The sequence below is a fragment of the Rattus norvegicus genome, chromosome 17, assembly GCF_021556685.1.
Source record: "Rattus norvegicus strain SHRSP/BbbUtx chromosome 17, alternate assembly SHRSP_T2T, whole genome shotgun sequence".
NCBI lineage: Eukaryota > Metazoa > Chordata > Mammalia > Rodentia > Muridae > Rattus > Rattus norvegicus.
In genome coordinates, this window is record NC_141550.1 from 49,233,753 (window position 1) to 49,252,798 (window position 19,046).

The window sequence follows — 19,046 nt, forward strand, 5'->3', positions numbered from 1 at the left end:
AGTTTTTCCTCTGTACAGGTCTTCAGCTGTTCCTGTGGGCCTGTGTCTTGAGTTCACCAGGCAGGTCACTTGCAGCATACAAGTTGGTCTTACCTGTGGTCTCGAGGCTCAAGTTCCCTCACGGGGCGCTGCCCACGGGCTCTCTGCAGCGGCAGCAACCAGGAAGACCTGCGCTGGCCCCTCCGGGAGCCTCAGAGCACCAGGGTTCCAGATGGTCTTTGGCTTTTTCCTCTGGCATCCGAGATGTATGTACAGAGAGCAGTCTCTTCTGGTTTCCCAGGCTTGTCCGCCTCTCTGAAGGTTTAGCTCTCCCTCCCACAGGATTTGGGTGCAGAGAACTGTTTATCCGGTCTGTTTCCTTCAGGGTCCAGCGGTGTCTCAGGCAGGGGTCCTGCCGATCCTGGGCCCTCCCCCACGGGAGCCCAGAGGCCTTATACAATTTCCTCTTGGGCCAGGGATGTGGGCAGGGGTGGGCAGTGTTGGTGGTCTGTTCTGCTCTGCAGCCTCAGGAATGCCCACCTGACCAGGCGGTGAGGTCTCTTTCCCACGGGGTCTGGGAGCAGAGAGCTGTTGCTGGCCGGGATCCGAGGGATATCCTAAGAGATCTTATCAAATAATTCACATTTCTGCTGGATTGATAATGTATCTCCTTTATTTTGCTAATTTAGTGCATTCTATTAATCAATATACTGATAATAAGTCAGCCGAACATTTCTAACGAAGATACCATTTGGTCAGAGGGTACCCAGTTTTCGTTTAATTTTATATGTTGGTGAATTTATTTTGTGTTTTAAGAGATTTTTTTAAAAATCCATATTCTTACAATAATGTTATGTAACAGCATGAACTGTTAACTCTTTCTTGGAGTGTCTGTCTGACTTTAACATGAGCAAAACATAACACAAACTGGTATATATTCCCTTCTCTTTTATTTTATGAAAGGAATTAATTACATTTTATTGAAATTATTTCCTTCCTAATATTTTATAGAACTCGCTGATGAAAACAGCAAGTCTTGAGATCTCGTGAACTTGGCTAATGTCCCTTAAATTCATGTTCTTCTTGGAATTTGATCATACTCCTTATTTGGAAATGGGGTATTACTGGTGCAATCAGTGGGGATAAGGTTATGCTAGACTAGAGCAGGCCCATAGTCTATAAAGCAAGTGTTCTCACAAGAAAAGGCACTGACACACAGAGAAGAAAGGTCACATGACTAAGAATGCTGGGGTTATGCAGCTGTAAGACAAAGAACAGGAAGACGTGCAACCCTAGACGGCAGGAGACAAACATAAGTGACTTCAGACCCCAACCTCCACAACTATGAGAGAATTCATTCTTGTGTTTGTAGTCAGTCTAATTGTGGTAGTTTTATTGTTTTGTTTGCCGCCCAAGAACACTAATATAATTTCTAATTATTAATTTAATACGGGTCCATTCAGGCCTTTTATTTCTTAAGTAATCTTTCAGTACTCCGGTCCTCTTTACATTTTTCCCCCATTGTATCTTAATTGTTGACTTTCATAAAACAAAATTGCCCATAATGTTAGTGTACAGGCAATTCCACTGGACTACCCTCAGGGACCTAGCAGTTGCTTATGTCATGACCTGCCTCTGCAACCAACCACCTGGCACCCCGGGTGCGTGTGTGGTGTGTGCGTCCGTGCGTGCGTGCGTGCGTGTGTGTATGTGTCGGGATGGGGGTAATAAAAAAGACCCACCGGCAGCTCTGCTCTCTCTCTCTCTCTCTCTCTCTCTCTCTCTCTCTCTCTCTCTCTCTCTCTCTTTCTCTCTCTCTCTCTCTCTCCCTCTCTCCTCTCTCTCTCTCTCTCCTCTCTCTCTCACTCTCTCCCTGTCTACGTATCTACTCGTCTGCTTTATCCCTTCCCCAATAAGCCCACTTTACACCAGGTCTGTTGCATGGCATAATTTCTCAGGGATGCTCCTTGGCTTAGATCACCAAAAGCACCGCTTACCACATTATGTTTCATAACACAATATTCTATTACAATCATTTTAGTTTCTTTGGGGTATGTAGTGATGCTTTTGTTGAACTTTTTGAAAATTATTTTTATCAATTTTAAATAAGTTCACTGATCTTGTGTATTTCTTCCAGTAACAGTATCTGGTTTTCATTAGTGCACTTGTTTTTATTTTATTACTTTTTATTCTGTTGTTTATTTTCTTTATTTTACATAGTTTGGGCCTGAAACATTGTTTCTTCGGGATTCTTGAGGTAGAATGCAGGTTATTGATTTTAAATCTTTCTTCTAAAGAAAATTACGTTGCTCTCTACGCATAATTTAGCTGGTATTAAAAGTCAGCTTTTTCATGTTTTAGACATAAAATGTTACTTTACTTTCACATTTTTCATTATTGAATTATAATTTGATAGATAACTATATGATTTCAATCCTTTAAAATAAATGTATGCTTACTTTCCTGAATAACCTGTGTTTTATCACAAGAATGTCTTAAACAATACCATCTACAACAGCCTCAAAACTGCATCCCAGGATAAATGTAACCAAGGAGTACAATGAAAACTTAAAGCTAGTGAGAAAAGAAATAGAAAAGAAAAAACTTCCAACATTCATGGAACTAAGATGAAAATGGCCATCCTACCAAAACCAATCTACAAATTCAATGGAATTCTCTTCAAAATTCCAATGTAGCTCTTCATGGAAATTGAAAACATAATCTTAAATTTAATATGGAAATACAAAGGCCTAGGATAGTTAAAGCAATCCTGAACAACACACCAACCAAACAAAAAAAACTGTACGAGGTATCACCATTCCAGATTTCAAGCTATACTAGAGTTGAATACAATGAAACATGCATGGTACTGGTATAAAAACAGACACATTGACCAATGGAATAGAAGTAAGGACACATTTTATGAATCCGCAATACTATAGTCACAATACATTGGAAAAATAGAGAACATCCTTAGTATATCAAGTTGGTCAAACTGGAGACTGCCTGTAGAAGAATGAAACTAGATCCTTATCTCTTACCCTGCATACAATTCAGCTGCAAATGTATCAAGGACCTCAACATAAGACCTGATGCTCTGAATTTAAAAGAAAGTAGGCCTAAAGACTATACATGGACTGACCCTGGACTCTGACCTCATAGGTAGCAATGAATATCCTAGGAAGAGCACCAGTGGAAGGGGAAGCCCTGGGTCCTGCTAACACTGAACCCCCAGTAAACTAGATTGTTGGGGGGAGGGCGACAAGGGGGGGAGGATGGGGAGGGGAACACCCATAAAGAAGGGGAGGGGGAGGGGGATGTTTGCCCGGAAACCGGGAAAGGGAATAACACTCGAAATGTATATAAGAAATACACAAGTTAATAAAAAAAATGAAAAAAAAAAAAGAAAGTAGGCAATATCCTTTTACTCATTGGCACAGGAAATAACTTTCTGAATAGCATCCTGATAGCACAAGCTTAACAATCAACAACAAAATGGTAACTTCATGGAACAAAAAAGCTGTACAGCAAAGGAAACTATCATTTCAGTGAGGAAGCACTCTGCAGAATACGAAAAGAAAATATTTACCACATCTATATGACAGAGGGTTTGTATCTAAACTATATAAAAAAAGCCTTAAACAAACAAAACAAAAAACAAACCAAACAAACAAAAAGACCCCCTAAAAGACTAAGCATCAAAAACAGAATAAAACAAAACAACCAAGCTAATTAAAAACTGGGGCATTGAAACATTTTTGAAAATGTGCAACATCTCTACCTATCAAAGGAATGAAAATTAAAACTACTTGGAGATTTTAGCTTTCTCCAGTCGGAATGCTAAGATTAAAAACAAATGACACCAAAAGCTGACATGGTTGTAGTTCAAGGGGAACATATATGGGTGGGAATGCAAACTAGTGCAGTTGTTATGGCAACCAATGTGGAAGCTGCTCAATAAGCTGCAAATAGATCTACTCCAAAATCTATCTATACCACTCTGGGACATTATTCAAAGGACTCCATATTCTACTCTAAAGATTCCTGCCCATCCATGTTCACTGCTGCCTCATTCACAATAGTCAGGAAATTGAAACAGCCTAGATGCCCATCAGCTAATGAATAAACTATGAAAACGTGGTATATTTACACAATACACTATCATTTATCTTTTAATAAAAATTGTGGAATTTTTATGTAAGTGAATGGCACTGAAAACAATCATTGTGTATGAGGTAGCACAGGTTCAGAAAGATTAACATTATAGTTTTTCATGCTGGATGCTAGCTTTGAATCTTCAAATACTTGTGTTTCATTTGTAATACCCATATAGATTAGAAAACCACTGACAGGTTACAGGGAAGGGCTTTCAAGTAAGAGGATATAAGGCACAGTGGTGTAAGGGTTAAAAAGGAATAGTGGAATAGAAAGAGTTAATTTTTCATTGAGAGGAGAACAAAGTAGAAGAGGAAGTATAGAGAGGGATCAGTAATGCTAAAGACCTTTCAACATGGCATATGAAATGTACTATTCCATATGTATGCACATATACACACATATATGTATATGAATATTTTTAAGGCAAAGTTACCTTATAATTTGGCAACAATGCTGCTACTAGACACTAGAGACTAATCACTGAAAAGACCAGTGCTAAGAATGGGCTGCTTTTATGATAGGGCTGTTGGCCAATAACGTACCATAGACCACCACCCCCCCCCACACACACACAAATTACACAAACTATTGTCAATGTACTTGGTTATCCTCTACAACGAAATGGTAAGACACTGTATACTTGAATCATAGAACATGGAAAAGTCAAACTATTACAGACCTGAATGTTCCATCCTGAATGTTTGGGGATGGAAGCACTAGCTTTCATAGTGCTAGACGGTGCTAGAAAAGCTACCGGAAGAGGAAAATAATCACTAATTTTACTCAGCTGTGAGCTCTGTGGCGTACAGCACTGATAGGACATGCCACTGGTACAACAGAGGCATGAATGCCATGGGAGTACCCAAGCACTTTCTGATTTAACTTATCCTTGATCCACAAGGTGAAACCTATACCTTGAACCATTATCAGGTCAAGACCCTATGACTAGACAGCTCATAGGACATAGGAAAGACCTTACTACATTATGCTGCTAGGTGGATATCTATGATTTATCATTATACTAGTAGAATAATGCATCTATCAGTCCTCAGCATAGAATCTTTTGTTTGCAGCATATGGCATGGATATCCACAATTGGCCAGTGTTGGGAAACCCTGCTATTTAAGGTTGCAGTCTACTATGTCCAGATAGCTCCTCTGAGCTCAGAACAAAATGGAAGATTCTCTTTTCCATCAGGGTTTCCTCTTCTCTGTCTGGCTGTATCTGGGGTCAGACCCCCATACCCACTACTTTAGGCAGGTCATGGAGTCCTTAGCAAAACTCAACTTCCTCTTTCCTGATAAGAACCTGCCCAGCAAGTACCTGGGATTCCCTGGGATGCCTCTTTATGCAAATGAGGCATTTCTCAGTACTTTAGCCTCCAGTCAATGATTTATGTTCACCCTAAAAACCACTTCCCACTCTTCCAAGGTTTATATATAGCCCTTGTTTACCCCAAATAAAGTGTATGTACACAAGCTATTTCACTGAATATCATCCAAAAGAGCTGTAACGTTGAAATTCTCGGGGCATACCTTCTCCCCACAGCACTTATAGCCAGATCATGATCCTGCAGACTCCACACGTTCCTAGCTATGCTCCATCCTTCCAGACCAGTGTCAAGTGGAGCCTGGACACCCAAGAGAGGAAGTGAAACAAGGAATCACAAGCCAGAGTGCTCAGCCTTGAATGTAACCTATCTACCAGACCTCTTTTTCAAGGCATAGGGATCATTGATGAAAAGGGGATGATAGGAGATTTTGAGCCTGATATGGGTGATGATTATAAGTATATTTTGGAAACGGAAGGGCAAAAGCACACACTAACTCACAGTAGTTGTGAACAGCATTCATAAGTCCTTTATATGTCAAAGAAACACTGAACTTGATCACGGAGAGGAAAGTTGGACATGAAACTCTACTCCTCGTTGTGGAGGCATTGGCAAATGGTAAGAACAAATAAAGTTAAGCTTTCTCTAAGAGCATAGCCCCATGGCACATTGGTCAGTGGATGACCACACATCCAAGAATGTTTTGGCAACACAAATTTTTTGATGGGTTCAAAAAAGAGAAAAGAAAAGGATATAAGGGTAGGTTGAGAAGGGTCTTGATCTAGAAGAATTAAGGTAAGAAGGGTGAAAATAATCTAAACGTTTTTTAGGAAATTCTCAAAGAACTAAGAAAAATGTTTAAAATTAAAAATGGAACTGGGGAGATGACTTAAGTTTGTAAGGTGCTTGCTGGGTAAGCATGACCTGAGTTTGACCCCTAAAACCCATGTTATACACAAACAAACAAACAAACAAACAATCAAACGCAAAAGGAACTAAAGCACATCTCTTTTGTTGTCATTAGGTGGAGGACTCTGAGATGTTGTCAAGGTCTTTTGTGCTGTCCAGACCCATAGTCTTCATTTTTGTTTAATTCTATGGATTAAGATGTAAGAACTGTTTAAATCTTAAGGTATATTTCTGATTTGCATGATTTTCTTTACAATTTTGTGACTATATCTTATATTTTAAGGCCTCTATTAAATTCACATACATAGGGACAATACAATACACAATAGAAATATATAATAGCTTAACTCTTATCAGTATAATGGCTCCCTTATTATTTTAAAATATGCCTCTTAGTTTTTATACTATTCTACAGCTTAAAGCATTATTCTGTAACACAAAGTAAGAAGTCTTGTAGTTTCTTTTTGTCAAATCTTTCTCCATCCTTGTATTTTCAACCTATTTATGCCTTTAAATCTAGGCATGTCTTCAGTGTAACACAATCTAGTTGGATTCTACTTTAGAAAGAACAACCTAGTTTTGATTATCTTGACCTTACAGTGGCATATGTGGTCCGCACAGAGAATGCTGCTCTGTGAGATTTCTAGCTACCTGTGTTGTTCACATGTGTTCTTGTTTGGTCTTCTATCTTTACTGCTTTTTTTTCTTTTTATGTGTGGAAACAAGGGTAGTCCCTTTTATCCCTAGTTACTTTTTAAAATTAGAGTTTTATTTGAATGCTTGCCTTCCTTGTGGTTCCTGAATTATAATGTATAGCTTCAACCTATCAAAATGTATATCAAGCTAATAGCAATTTAATTAGCACACAAGTTTATAGCTTTGCTCCTATACTGTTCTATTTCTTCCCCTCTCCTTTGGGCTAATTCTTTCATGTTGTAGACTAGACAATACTGTTTTAAGAAGTCTCATTGCACATATTCAAAAGCATATTTGTGTATATGAATATATTATCTCCTTTTTTATTTACCATAATTTATGCTTTCCATCTCTTCCTGTGACTCCAAATTACAATACAGTATGCTTTATCTCTGTTTAAAACACTTCTTTTAGTCCTTTTAAAATTTTAATATATGTGTATGTGTGCATAGAATATATGCATGTACATGTGTTTATGGCATGTGTGTGTATAAGCATTTTCATATATGCACATAAATCAGTGTAGAGGCCAGGGACTGACTTTGCCTGTCCACTTTGATTGTGCTCCACCTTATATGTTGAGGTAGGGTCTCTTATATGAACAAGTTCAAGGATTTGGCTAGTATAGGTAATCACCTTGTTCTTGGGATTTCTAGTCTTCCAAGCAGAGGGATTAAAGGCCACACTTGCCCAGTATTTACCTGTGTACTAGAGGCTAATGATGGTCCTAACACTTATGTGGCAAGGGTTTTACTTACTGAGCAACTCTGTAGTCTTTATAGTACTTATTTTATATTATTTATTCATTTTTCCTGTATGAATGCTTTGCCTGCATGTATGTATGTGCAGTTTGTGTGTGTGTGTGTGTGTGTGTGTGTGTGTGTGTGTGTGTGTGTGTACCTGTTGTCTGTCTATGTGAATGTAAGCCATCATGTCGGTGCTGAAAATTGAACTTGGGTCCTCTGCAAGGGCAGTAAGTTCTCATAGCCACTGTGACATCTTTCCAGCTCCCCTTTAGTACTTCTTACTAAATTGCTTCTCAGTTTTATTAATCAGACCCTACCTCAACATATAAGGTGGAGCACAATCAAAGTAGACAGGCAAAGTCAGTCCCTGGCCTCTACACACATTTGTGTGCATATATGAAATCGCTCATATGTACACATACCATATACACATGTACATGTATATTAATATATTTTATATTCTTCATTTTAAGTTGTAGTTTAATATGGCATAGAATTTTGGTTACTAACTTTTGTCCTTTCTCAGTACCTTATGTCATCTGACCTCTTTCAGCCTGCACAGATCTGAAATGAGGCAAGCCATCAGCTATACAGTTTTCCTGTGTAGAAGATATCATTCATTTCTGTTGTTGCGTTCAAGGGCTTCATATTGTATTTGGTTTCGGGAGACTGGCTATGAGGTGTCAGGATTCATTTTGAATTTATTCTGCTCGAAGTTTATGAAGAGTCTTGGATTTGTGGGTTAATATTTTCTGTGTTTTAAAGTGCTGTTGACTTTTACCTTATATTCAGACAGCTTTACAAACTTCCTCTTTCTCTTTCCTCTCCTCTTAGCACACCCATTTCACAGATGTTAAGAAACTGGACATCATAACACTGGTTCCCAAGGCTTGGATTATTTTCAAGTCTTGTTTTCCTTTAGCTTTGTCGGGGATAATTTCCATTGATCTGTGCTCAAGGACTTTTTCTTCTGAGAATTCAAATCTGCCTGGCCCATCTAGTGAATTATTATTGCTTTCCAAGTCTAGACTTCTCATGTGGCCCTTTCTTATCATCTTACGTGTCTGTTCTAAGTCAATTTGCTGAACGTCAGCAAAATACTTTCAATTTAGTTCTTTCCTATGGATTTCTGTGATTACTTTCAAGTTCTTGCTAAACCTAGTTCAAGATAAGGCAATTAGCCTCTGGACTTGTAACTTTCCAATTTCCCCATAGTACTGAACTTTTAATCAATCAGTCTCTGCAGACATAGCCTCTGTCTAGGAGTTTTGTTCACAACTTGAGAGTGGTAAACAGTAAGCTTATCAGCAAAAGGCTATGGCATTGGAGCAATTTGTTTTTCTTTCCAAATTTGCAGAATGAAGTTTATTCATAAAAGCTTTAACATAAAAAAAGCTTTAGCATAATAGCCCCATCTTAGTTAGGGTTGGTATTGTTGCAACTAAACACCATAACCAAAAAGCAAAAGGGACTTATTCAGTGTATACTTTGATATTGCTGTTCATTATTGAAGGAAGTCAGAATAGCAACTCAATCAGGACAGGAACCTGGAGGCAGGAGCTGATGCAGAAACTATAAGAGAGTGCTACTTACTTACTGGCTTGTTTCCCTTGGCTTGCTTAACCGACTTTCTTATAGAACCCAGGACCACCAGTCCATGGATGGCACCACCCACAATGGGCTCTCCCACAGTTTACTAACTGAGAAAACGTCTTACAGCTGAACTTTGTGGAGACATTTCCTCAACTGAAGCTTATTCTTTTCTTATAACTCTTGACTTGTGTCAAGCTGACACACAAAACCAGTCAACACAGTCTGAAACTGAAAAGAAAAAAAAAGCCCATAAAACATACAGAAATCTCACGAGTAAATCTTAAGAATTTTTTTTTCTATTTTTTGGAGCGGGGGACCGAACCCAGGGCCTTGCGGTTGCTAGGCAAGCGCTCTACCACTGAGCTAAATCCCCAACCCATGAGTAAATCTTATCCAGAGAGAAACCATTCTCTGTTTTCTGATCTCTATTACATATTCTAAGCTGTAATGTCTATTTGGAGAATGACTTTGGGCATAAGTCAGAGATCCTCTTATGTGATAATACCATAGTATTCAGTTTGGTGGTCTTTCCCCTACCTTTTGGGCATTTCGATGTCTGTTAGGCAGACTTATAAAAGAGAGCATTTAATTGGCAACTTGCTTACAGTTTCACAGGGCTCCTGGTGTAGCTCTCTGAGGGAGGGTTGGTGTGTTTGATGTTACTTTGTTCACAATAACAAAGTGATTTGTGAATGTAATTGGAATGATAGCCAATTTACTTTGAGTTACTATTTTTTCCTGAGTAGGCCTGAAATAATCAGCAAATCTTTTTAAATGGAGAGTTTTCTCTAGATGGTGCTGGACAGAAAAGAAATCAGTGTGCTACTAACTTTTTACACTGAATAGCAGTCTTTAGTCACTTATTGCTGGTGGTTTTAAGCAAAGGGACCCTGATTCTACAAATGGGAGCTGTTCAATACGGTCAGCAACCAGTGAAAGTTCGGACCTAAATGAGTCTTAAAAGAGAGTTCAGGCCGTAAGAACTATTCCTCAATGGATTTGGATGAAAACTGGTAACAAAATCAGGTACAACTCTAAGAGAAGCCATAGTCTATAAGGAGTCACACTATGGCAAGACTGAGGATTTATACTGAATTGAGGTCGTCGATCAGTCTGACCAGATGGATTTCAACATTTTTAACATAGAGACTTATTTGTGTCTGAATTAGTTTGTCCAGTAATAAAATTTAGAACTTTTCAAACTGAAAAGAGAGAGAGAGAGAGAGAGAGAGAGAGAGAGAGTTCAGCCTTGAGGTGGTTTGAATGAGAATCCTCACTTCACCCCCATTTCCTCCCAATTCCCGCTCACATTTTTGAATGTTAGAAAAGGATTCGGAGAGGTGGCCTTTTTTAGGGAACTTGCATCACAGGTGGTGGGATTTCAAGTTTCAAAAGCCCTTATCACAACCTGCAGCTCTCTTTACAGATCAAAATGTAAGCTCCCAACTACTGCTCCAGCTCCATGCCTTCCTGCCTGCTGCCATGTTCTCTGCCTTGAAGGTCATAACTCACCCTGTGCAACTGTAAGCAAGTCTCGCATTAAATGCTCTCTTTTATATGCTGCTATGGTCATGGTGTCTCTTCACAGTGATAGACCAGTATCTAAGACAAAACCCATCTGATATCTTGATTTCAAGCCTTTCAATCCTGAGCAAAGAACCCAGTTACACTATGTCCAGATTTCTGATATACAGAAACTGTGAGACAACAAATACCTGTAAATTCGAGCTTAATAGTGGAGAACAATTTATTACGTATCTATAGAAAGCCATGCAATGAAAACATTTTATTATTTAATTGAAAAATTCCGTAGTGTGTGTTCATTGAAGAGTAAGAACTGTGCTGTCAGTTTTCATACCACAGTTGTGTACAAAGGTCAGGGGAAAACTCATATCAATCACATCTTCTTTTGCCAGCATGTGGTCTCTGAGGATCAAACTGCAGGCTGCCTTCCCTGGCAGATGTGTCTCTTTAAAAACATCTTTTCCTCAGCATTTCTGCTGAGTGCCTAGGGGAGATTTGCGGTTGCCCTGCAAAGCTTCTGCCTTCATTCACCTTGTGGTGACTGTAACGTTGCTACGGTGAGTCCCTCAAGGACTTCCTGAGCTGTCTTAGAGGCTCTCCTTGCTTCCTCTCACTGCAATGGAGAAGCTCCCCAGACTGTGAGAATCCTTCCAAAAGAGAGCCTGGATTTGTGAAGTTTCCTGTTTGCTTAGCTATGAAACTACAGTTTTACCCATCTCCCACCTCTTCAGGCAGCTGTTACCACAACTGTTCAGTTTTTCCATTGGAGACTCAAGGATGTTGCATCTATATCTCATTCACATCTTCCAGAAAACACTGTGAAATCTTTCTTTGTAGCAGAATCTCTGCTTCAGACCCCTCAGATTTACACACCATGCATGTTCCACATGTGCTCTCAGTTTCCTTGGTGTCTGCTTTGCAATAGGTTTAATCTCAGGGCATTTTAGAACACAATTTTGGCATATTTCATTTTTGATTTTCTGAGTACTCGTGATGTGGCATCGCTATGTGTAACCTGATCCCTTACCTTGTGTGATTCTCATCCTGCTGGGAAGGAAGGGGCAGAGGGTTTAGCAATGTTTCCAATGCCACATGTACAGAGCGGCAGATTCCAGACTCATCCGTCTAAGAGCCTAGACTTTCTTTCCTTTCTCTTCTAATTGTTTCCATGTGAATAGCTAGAACTTTCAGTAACGCTGGACAGAAAATACAGGCCACAAGTGATCTCAGCATCCAGAGACAACTGTGAGAGCACTGGTAACAGACAATTCTGGGTTCAGTCTGTCTAGGAGGATCTACAGAGAGTGTAGATCGCATTGTAACCACAGGGGATTTTACTTAATACTCTGCAACTCTTTTTCCTTCCTCTTTCCCATGGAACTTTCATAAAGAGTAAACAATTATTATTAACTTATCCATTTTCTGAAATTATGCTCACCATGTAACCTTGTCCCAAAGTCACAGATGCTTTCTTTTTTCTGTTGTACTTATCTGTTTTTTTTTCTTTTCAAGATTTTGACTCTAAGACACTTCAGAGAAAAGAAAGTAGACAGGATGTGAACAACTCAACTGATCGGGAAGCTTCCATTTGAATAAAGATTGGACTGAAGTCAGTGATAACTTAGAACCGAAGGCAGAGCACTCAGGAGAAGAGGATTTGCAAGATTACCAGAGTGAGGACCGAGCAGAGAGGCCCCCACAGAACCAGAGTGATCTGCTAAACTCTGAGGGTCTGGAAGTCCTGAGCTGCAGGCAGGAAGCAGAACAGCAGGGTGGGACATAGGATTGCTGCAGATGGCCCTGTGAACTCTACAGCCTTGAGGCCCTGGCTGCTGCTCATGGAGCTCTGGGGACTCCCATGAGCTGTGAGAATCCCTCACTCCAAGTCTGACCTTTGGGAATATTGTGATAATTTGAGAACTAAGTCACTGTTGAGAGGGGAGGGATGGAAGAGGAGAGCCCCTGCTATCCACAGGAAATGTGAATGGCAAAAGGAAATGCTTTCTGCTACCCACAGGAACTATGTCTGTGAACTACTGCCCAGTTACAGAGAAACAGACTGTAGTCTGTGCGTACCCAAATTGTGACCATGAATTTGCAACCTTCCCTGCCAGCTCTGTCTAAACCTTTCTGGTTTCTGTTGATGAAACTCTTTTCCCATTTATACTATTTTAAGACCACAGAAACACCTTTGTCTCTTATTCCAACCAAAGTTTCTGAAACCTCTGTGGGTGTACCAGAGGGCAGATGGCCTGACTCTGAGAACATGCTTAACAAAACATGAACAAGAGCATGAATGAAGCTTTAAAAACCTTATGGCTACCTAAGACTTAAATAGTACCTTAAAACCCTCAAAACTCAGTGAATTAATTTAAGTATCAATGAAAAGGCAGAAGGACTATGTGGCCTGTAAATCATCCCAGACTGAAATTAATGTTTTACAAAATGGAACCTGGCTTATTACTGATTCTATGACCTTTGGTAAGGCAACACGTAGTCCAGAGGGCAAATGGGACAGCTAGTGAATGACATGGAATTCCCACAGCTAGCTCTGATTCAGGGTGAAGTCAAGACCTGTGTTCCCAGGTATAGTGTTTGATACCATGGTACAAGGCTAATGGGAGTTCACCAGTGATGGGATGTCTCTCAGTAGCCTGGCACCTTCTGTGATGATTCCTTTTGGAGTATCTGCTCAGTTGCAATAGCCCTGCCCCCTCTGGCATCTGTATCTGCACCTAGATCTTTCCTTGTTCCCATTTGCCTCTTATTCAGTGCATAATGACAGCCCAGGTATTCTCTGCTATAAATCTGAGATTGGTAAGCAGATGGAGTACTGCCACAGAGAGCTGACCGAAGCTCAGAGAGCTCGGAAAACAGCTCATCTGCAGAACAGACTCAGGGCGAGCACTGAAAGGTCAGAAGAGACGATGATGTCCAGGTCTCTAGAGCTTACTGTTTCCTGACTCCTGGCTTGATTTATAGGATTTATGACTTCTCTGACTTTTGATTCTAAGCCACATTCTTTAGACTACCCTAAGAAATGTTTCTTCTTTTCATACTCATCTTAAATCAGTTGGATTCTTTTATTTATTTGGGAGCAGTGGGAATCAAATCTAGGACTACACACCTGCCATCCATGCATCCAGTCCCTGAGCTTGTCTCAGGCCTGATTTGACTCCTCTCACTTACAGTCTTAACAGGGATCACGTGCCTGGTTGCCATGTGCTGCTTAGGGGTTCAGTGTCTGGGAACAAAGATAAAGGAATAAACATGCAGAAAATAGAGTAATACATGGACACAAGCAACTTAAAATGGATCTATTAGATACAGCAGCACAAGAGATAAAAAATAGGGACTCATCAAGTAAAACAATTTTTTTCTAGAGGGGACCCTGTAATAAAAGTGAAGAGAAACACACAGATTAGAGAAAAACATGTATAGTTCACCAGATGTCATCTGACGTGGGACCTGTACATGAAGCTCAAAAAGAAAACTCTATTAGAAATCATGGCATTCAGTGGTAAATGGATGGAAGTAGAGCATATTGTACTGAGTGGTGTAACTCAGACTGTAGGAGGCAAACACTGCAGGTTCTCATCTGTGGTTCTTGGCTCTGGGATGTGAATAGGAAACCTAGCATAGTCACTGGAACTAGGAAAGTAAAAAAGAACGAAGAAGTGGGGCGCTAGAGAGTGGGGAACATCAGGACATAGGTTATATGAAGGGAGAAATGGGTAATTGGGGGGCTTTAACTTGGAAGGGAGGATGGAAGTTAATACAAAAAGAGAGGGAGGAAGGACAGATAAATATATTAAGGAGCCTTGGAAAAAGACATAGGAGTCATTATTTTTATATTTACCCAAAATTACATATGTTATAAATATATGCACAGGACATGTATTTTTTGAAGTGCTGGGAGCTGCAGAAAAGGAGCAATCTCTAGATGTTTCTCTAAATTGGGCAGTAACTTCCTGGAAGACAGCTACTTCTAAGATCAATAACACATGCGACAGCTCGTGAGGATGCAGGGCAGGGAGTATGCGAACTTGTACAGCCACTATATTTGTATGCCATTGCTAGGGGCATGCAAACTTGTTCGACCACAGACTATACTTGTACACCATTGCTAGGGGCGTGCAAACTAGTACAGGCACTATAGATATACATATGGTCGTTCCTCAGGAAATTGAGAATCAGTCTACTCCAAAACACAGCTATATCACTCTTAGACATAATCCAAAGGATGCTCCATCCTACCACAATGACACTTGTTCAATCATGTTCATTGCTGCTTTATTCATAATAGTCAGAAAGTGAAAAAAACCTAGATGTCCCTCAGCTGAAGAATGGATAAGGAAAAGGTGCTAATCTACACACTGGAGTATTACTCAGTGGTTTTAAAAAATGACATGATGAAATCTGCAGTTAAATGAATGGAACTATACAAAAATCATCTTGAGTGATGTAACCCAGACCCATAAAGACAAATATAAGATATAGTCACCTATAATTGGATTTTAATTGTTAAATAAATGGTATTCAAACTATAACCCACAGACTCAGAGAAGTTAGGTAAAGAGGAGGACTCTAGCAAGGATGCATGGACTCCCCTGGGAAAGGGAAATAGAGTAGATTTTGATGGTGGGCTGGGGGCAGGTAGAGATGGAAGCGGGAAGGACCAGGTGTGTGGGTGTGTGTGTGCACGCGCATAGAAGCTATCTTAGTTTCAGACCCATCAACCCAGTGTCCCTACCTACATGACACATAAAATCACCATCCAGGCTGTGTCCAAATTCCTTACTGAAAAAAATCCTGCTGCAACAGATGGTTATTATTTTCATTTGTTCTGCAACAGTAAATATACAGAGCATATTCCTGGAATTCTCTTAGCACAGCTTCCAATATACTATAGCCTTGCTGGGGAACTGGCATGGAAAGAAATGGTAACCTTGTGTCTACTCTCCTGGTGTGAAGATCTGGGGACATCACAGTAGATTGCTAGACTAACCCCACAAAGTCCCTTTGTAGCCCCCTGGAAACAGAAGTGACTCTCAGAGACTTTCCCTGGTGCATTTCATTTGATAGGCTTGCAGGTTTGCTGCGAGAAAATGGAATGTCAGTAAGCTGTGATTTTAGAAAACTAAAGACTGAGTAAAGATGACCTCTCCCCCTTCTAGATCTGGTTCCAAAGGAACCAATGAATCAGGTTCCTTGAGTTTTATTTTTAAAAGAAGGCTTTGTCTCTAAAGATGTGTTCCCTGACGTACATAATAAGATCATGGTTTTGTCAAAACCTGACTAAGTCAGACTTTTTGTTATTGCCTCTACATAGAACCCCTAGGTAGAGAACATGTGCCAGGTTCTCTGTGTGTAATACTTGTCAATCACGGTTATTTCTAGAGTGATTTTTGGCCAGGAGTCCATATTGAGTCTGTTTACTAGTAATTATTTCTTTGTTCTGAGTCTATGTGATTCCACTGCCCATGCCATCTCAGCTCTCTCTACTGCTACGTGTCCCATGTATAATATGAATATAGAAGTTGTCCTGGTTAGGTTATTATTGCTGTGATGAAACACCATGATCAAAGCAACTTGGGAAGGAAAGGGTTTATCTCAGTTTACACTTCCAGCTAATATCCATCACTCAGGGAAGCCAGGGCAGGAACTCAAATGGGGAAGGAATCTGGACTCTGGGAGCTTGCTCCTCGTGGCTTGCTCAGCCAGCTTTGTTATAGAACCCAGGACCACCAAGCCCAGGAAACAACCCACACACAATGAACTAGGCTCTCCTCCATGAATTCTTAATTAAGAAAATGCCCTGCAGGCTTGACAATCTGATGGAGGCTTCTTAATTGAGGTTCTCTCCTCTCAGGTGACTTCAGCTTGTGTCAAATTGGCATACAACTGGCCAGCATAGAAGATCTCACCTTATTCCCCACTGTCCTCAGAAGATACAAAGCAAATATGAAGAGAATTTGGAAATAAAAAGTTTTTATGAAGAAGCCACAAAGCCATATCTCAGTCAGTGTTCAGAGTTTCTGTCAGGTCACTATAGCTAAATTCCCTAAAGAATGAAGGAAGCTGAGGGACTGAACTCTTACTGTGTACAGATGTCATAGACACGCATGCAGGGTCTTAGTTGTCAGTTCCCCAGTGAAGGACATGTTATTATCCATGTTGACTAAGGAGAACACAGGGTAGGGAGAAGGCTAGGTAAAGGGCAGAAGAATCAGCAAGAGGAAGAGAAAGAAGACAGTAATCCAGTCCAGATGTCTGAATTCAGTACCATGTCGAGAACTGAGAATTTCAGATATGAAGGGAGCTGATCCAAAAGAAAACCTTCTCAAGCACAGAAGAGGCGTTTCTGTTTGTTTACATTTGAGACAGGGTATCACTATGTAGCCCAGGCTATCTTCTATCTGGTCATCTTCCTGCTTCATCTCCTTGAGTGCTAGGAATATAGACAGGTACTTGCTACCACATCTAATTTTGATGCTGAGGAATTATTGTGCAAGCAAAGTATCAGAACTCACTGTCACAAACACAGAGAAAAAAATTAAAATGTACATACCTACACAGTTTTGGCCGTGGGAGGAGCTGGCACCCGGCTGGCTCTCATAGGGCACAGAGGCCAATGAGTGAGAGAGCAGAAGAAACAGAAGGGTGGTCTTGAAGACTTTCCTGGGGGGCTTCATCCTGAGCTGTGTACAAGGAGCTATGATCTTGGCTACAAGATGACGCTACTTCTCAACCCTGCCTGGCCCCTCTGTAGTTACCACACCCTGATACACACTGCCATGAACACACTGTGCAGCAAGTATGATGCAAGTGAGCATGTGCATATGTGCGCGCGCGCGCACACACACACACACACACACACACACACACACACACACACACACACACTGAGGCAATTCTGAGATGTTGGAGAAAGGCTCAGATGTCCAGATCTGGGAAGAGCTAGAGAAGTCCTTGGTGGACAGTCCCTCTGAGTAAAGCCTTCAGGAAAAAGAAATACCCAAGTTGCACATTGACAGCGACAGCACTTCCGGCTTCTGATTGCAGTCAGTGACCATAAACCACGTGAACCTTGAGGTTTGCCCGAAGCACCCTGTTGGGTTGGAAGAGAGAGGCCCTTCCCCTTTCATTCTTGCAAAATGAAATTAAATAAAAACTAAAACCTAAGAAGAAACATAACACCACCTGCACACAGCCCTTCAGCAATCAGATTGGCAGCACCCACATAGTGAAGAAGTTACAGTTGTAATGTAGAACAATTAAGATTATAAAGTGTAATGCAGAATTATGTTTATACTTATTAACTTTCTTCTAACTGGCTGCATATGTGAGGATGGACTCCTTGTTTTGTCAGAGAACCCTCTGGTCAGTGGTGACGTTCCTCAGACAAATAGAGAATATTCTTTGCAGGACCCAGCTTTCTTAAAGTCTTCTATTTGATATGCAGAAAACAGTGAACTGTCAGCAGGGCTAGATCCTCAATCTAATAAGAAGGGAAAACGTGAGAGCTAGCTACCTCGTATTGACTTGCCTGGGCAAGCTGCATCATTTTCCTTGAGAATTTGAAGATGTGTTTATGTTTTCCACCTGAGGGGCATTTGCTCACATTTAAGAGACTGATTTTTCAGCATTTGGCACTGTTTTTCTGAGGAAAGCAATCTGGGGAGAAGGACTTGAAAATAAAAGATACATTGGAATGTTTTGGCATTTTTTCAATAGGATATACCAAAGTTGCATGCAACACTAAGTCGAGCTCAGAGGCTAAAGTACCTCAGTCCAGATAAGAGTCATATGATTGTCCCTTCTTGCTTTGGCTCTGAGAAAAACTTACTGCAGACTTAGAATTATTCAAGTTAGTTAAATTTATTAGCATTTTTTGTTTAATAGAATAGCTTTTTTTTTTTTACAGTTTCACATGTATTCAATACGTCATACCTGTCCTCAATCCCTACTCCATACAGACTCTCTGTGGTCACCCCTAATATGTCCTCTCCTCACTGCCCTCTCTCAAGGACAATTAGCCCTGCCAGTTGACAATGACTTGATCTGAGTGCAGGTGCTTTGTTTGACCAAGCGCTGCTGCTTTTGATCTT

General features: G+C 40.4%; 1 protein-coding gene across 4 annotated transcripts in view; it reads right to left on the reverse strand.

Annotated features, from left to right (window-relative positions):
• Window positions 1-17,940, reverse strand: part of Aoah (acyloxyacyl hydrolase) — a 241,346-nt gene extending 223,406 nt beyond the window's left edge. For 3 of the 4 annotated variants that reach the window (XM_087591334.1, XM_087591331.1, XM_087591335.1), the window contains exon 1: window positions 17,507-17,938. Coding sequence is in view for 1 of the 4 variants with exons in the window: in NM_001191940.2 (NP_001178869.1) it covers window positions 17,507-17,630 (124 nt within the window). In the remaining 3 variants the exon portion in view is untranslated. Of the gene's footprint in view, window positions 1-17,506 lie in introns of all 4 variants that reach the window. The other variant, NM_001191940.2, reaches the window with a different exon arrangement.
• Window positions 17,941-19,046: the final 1,106 nt, after the last annotated feature.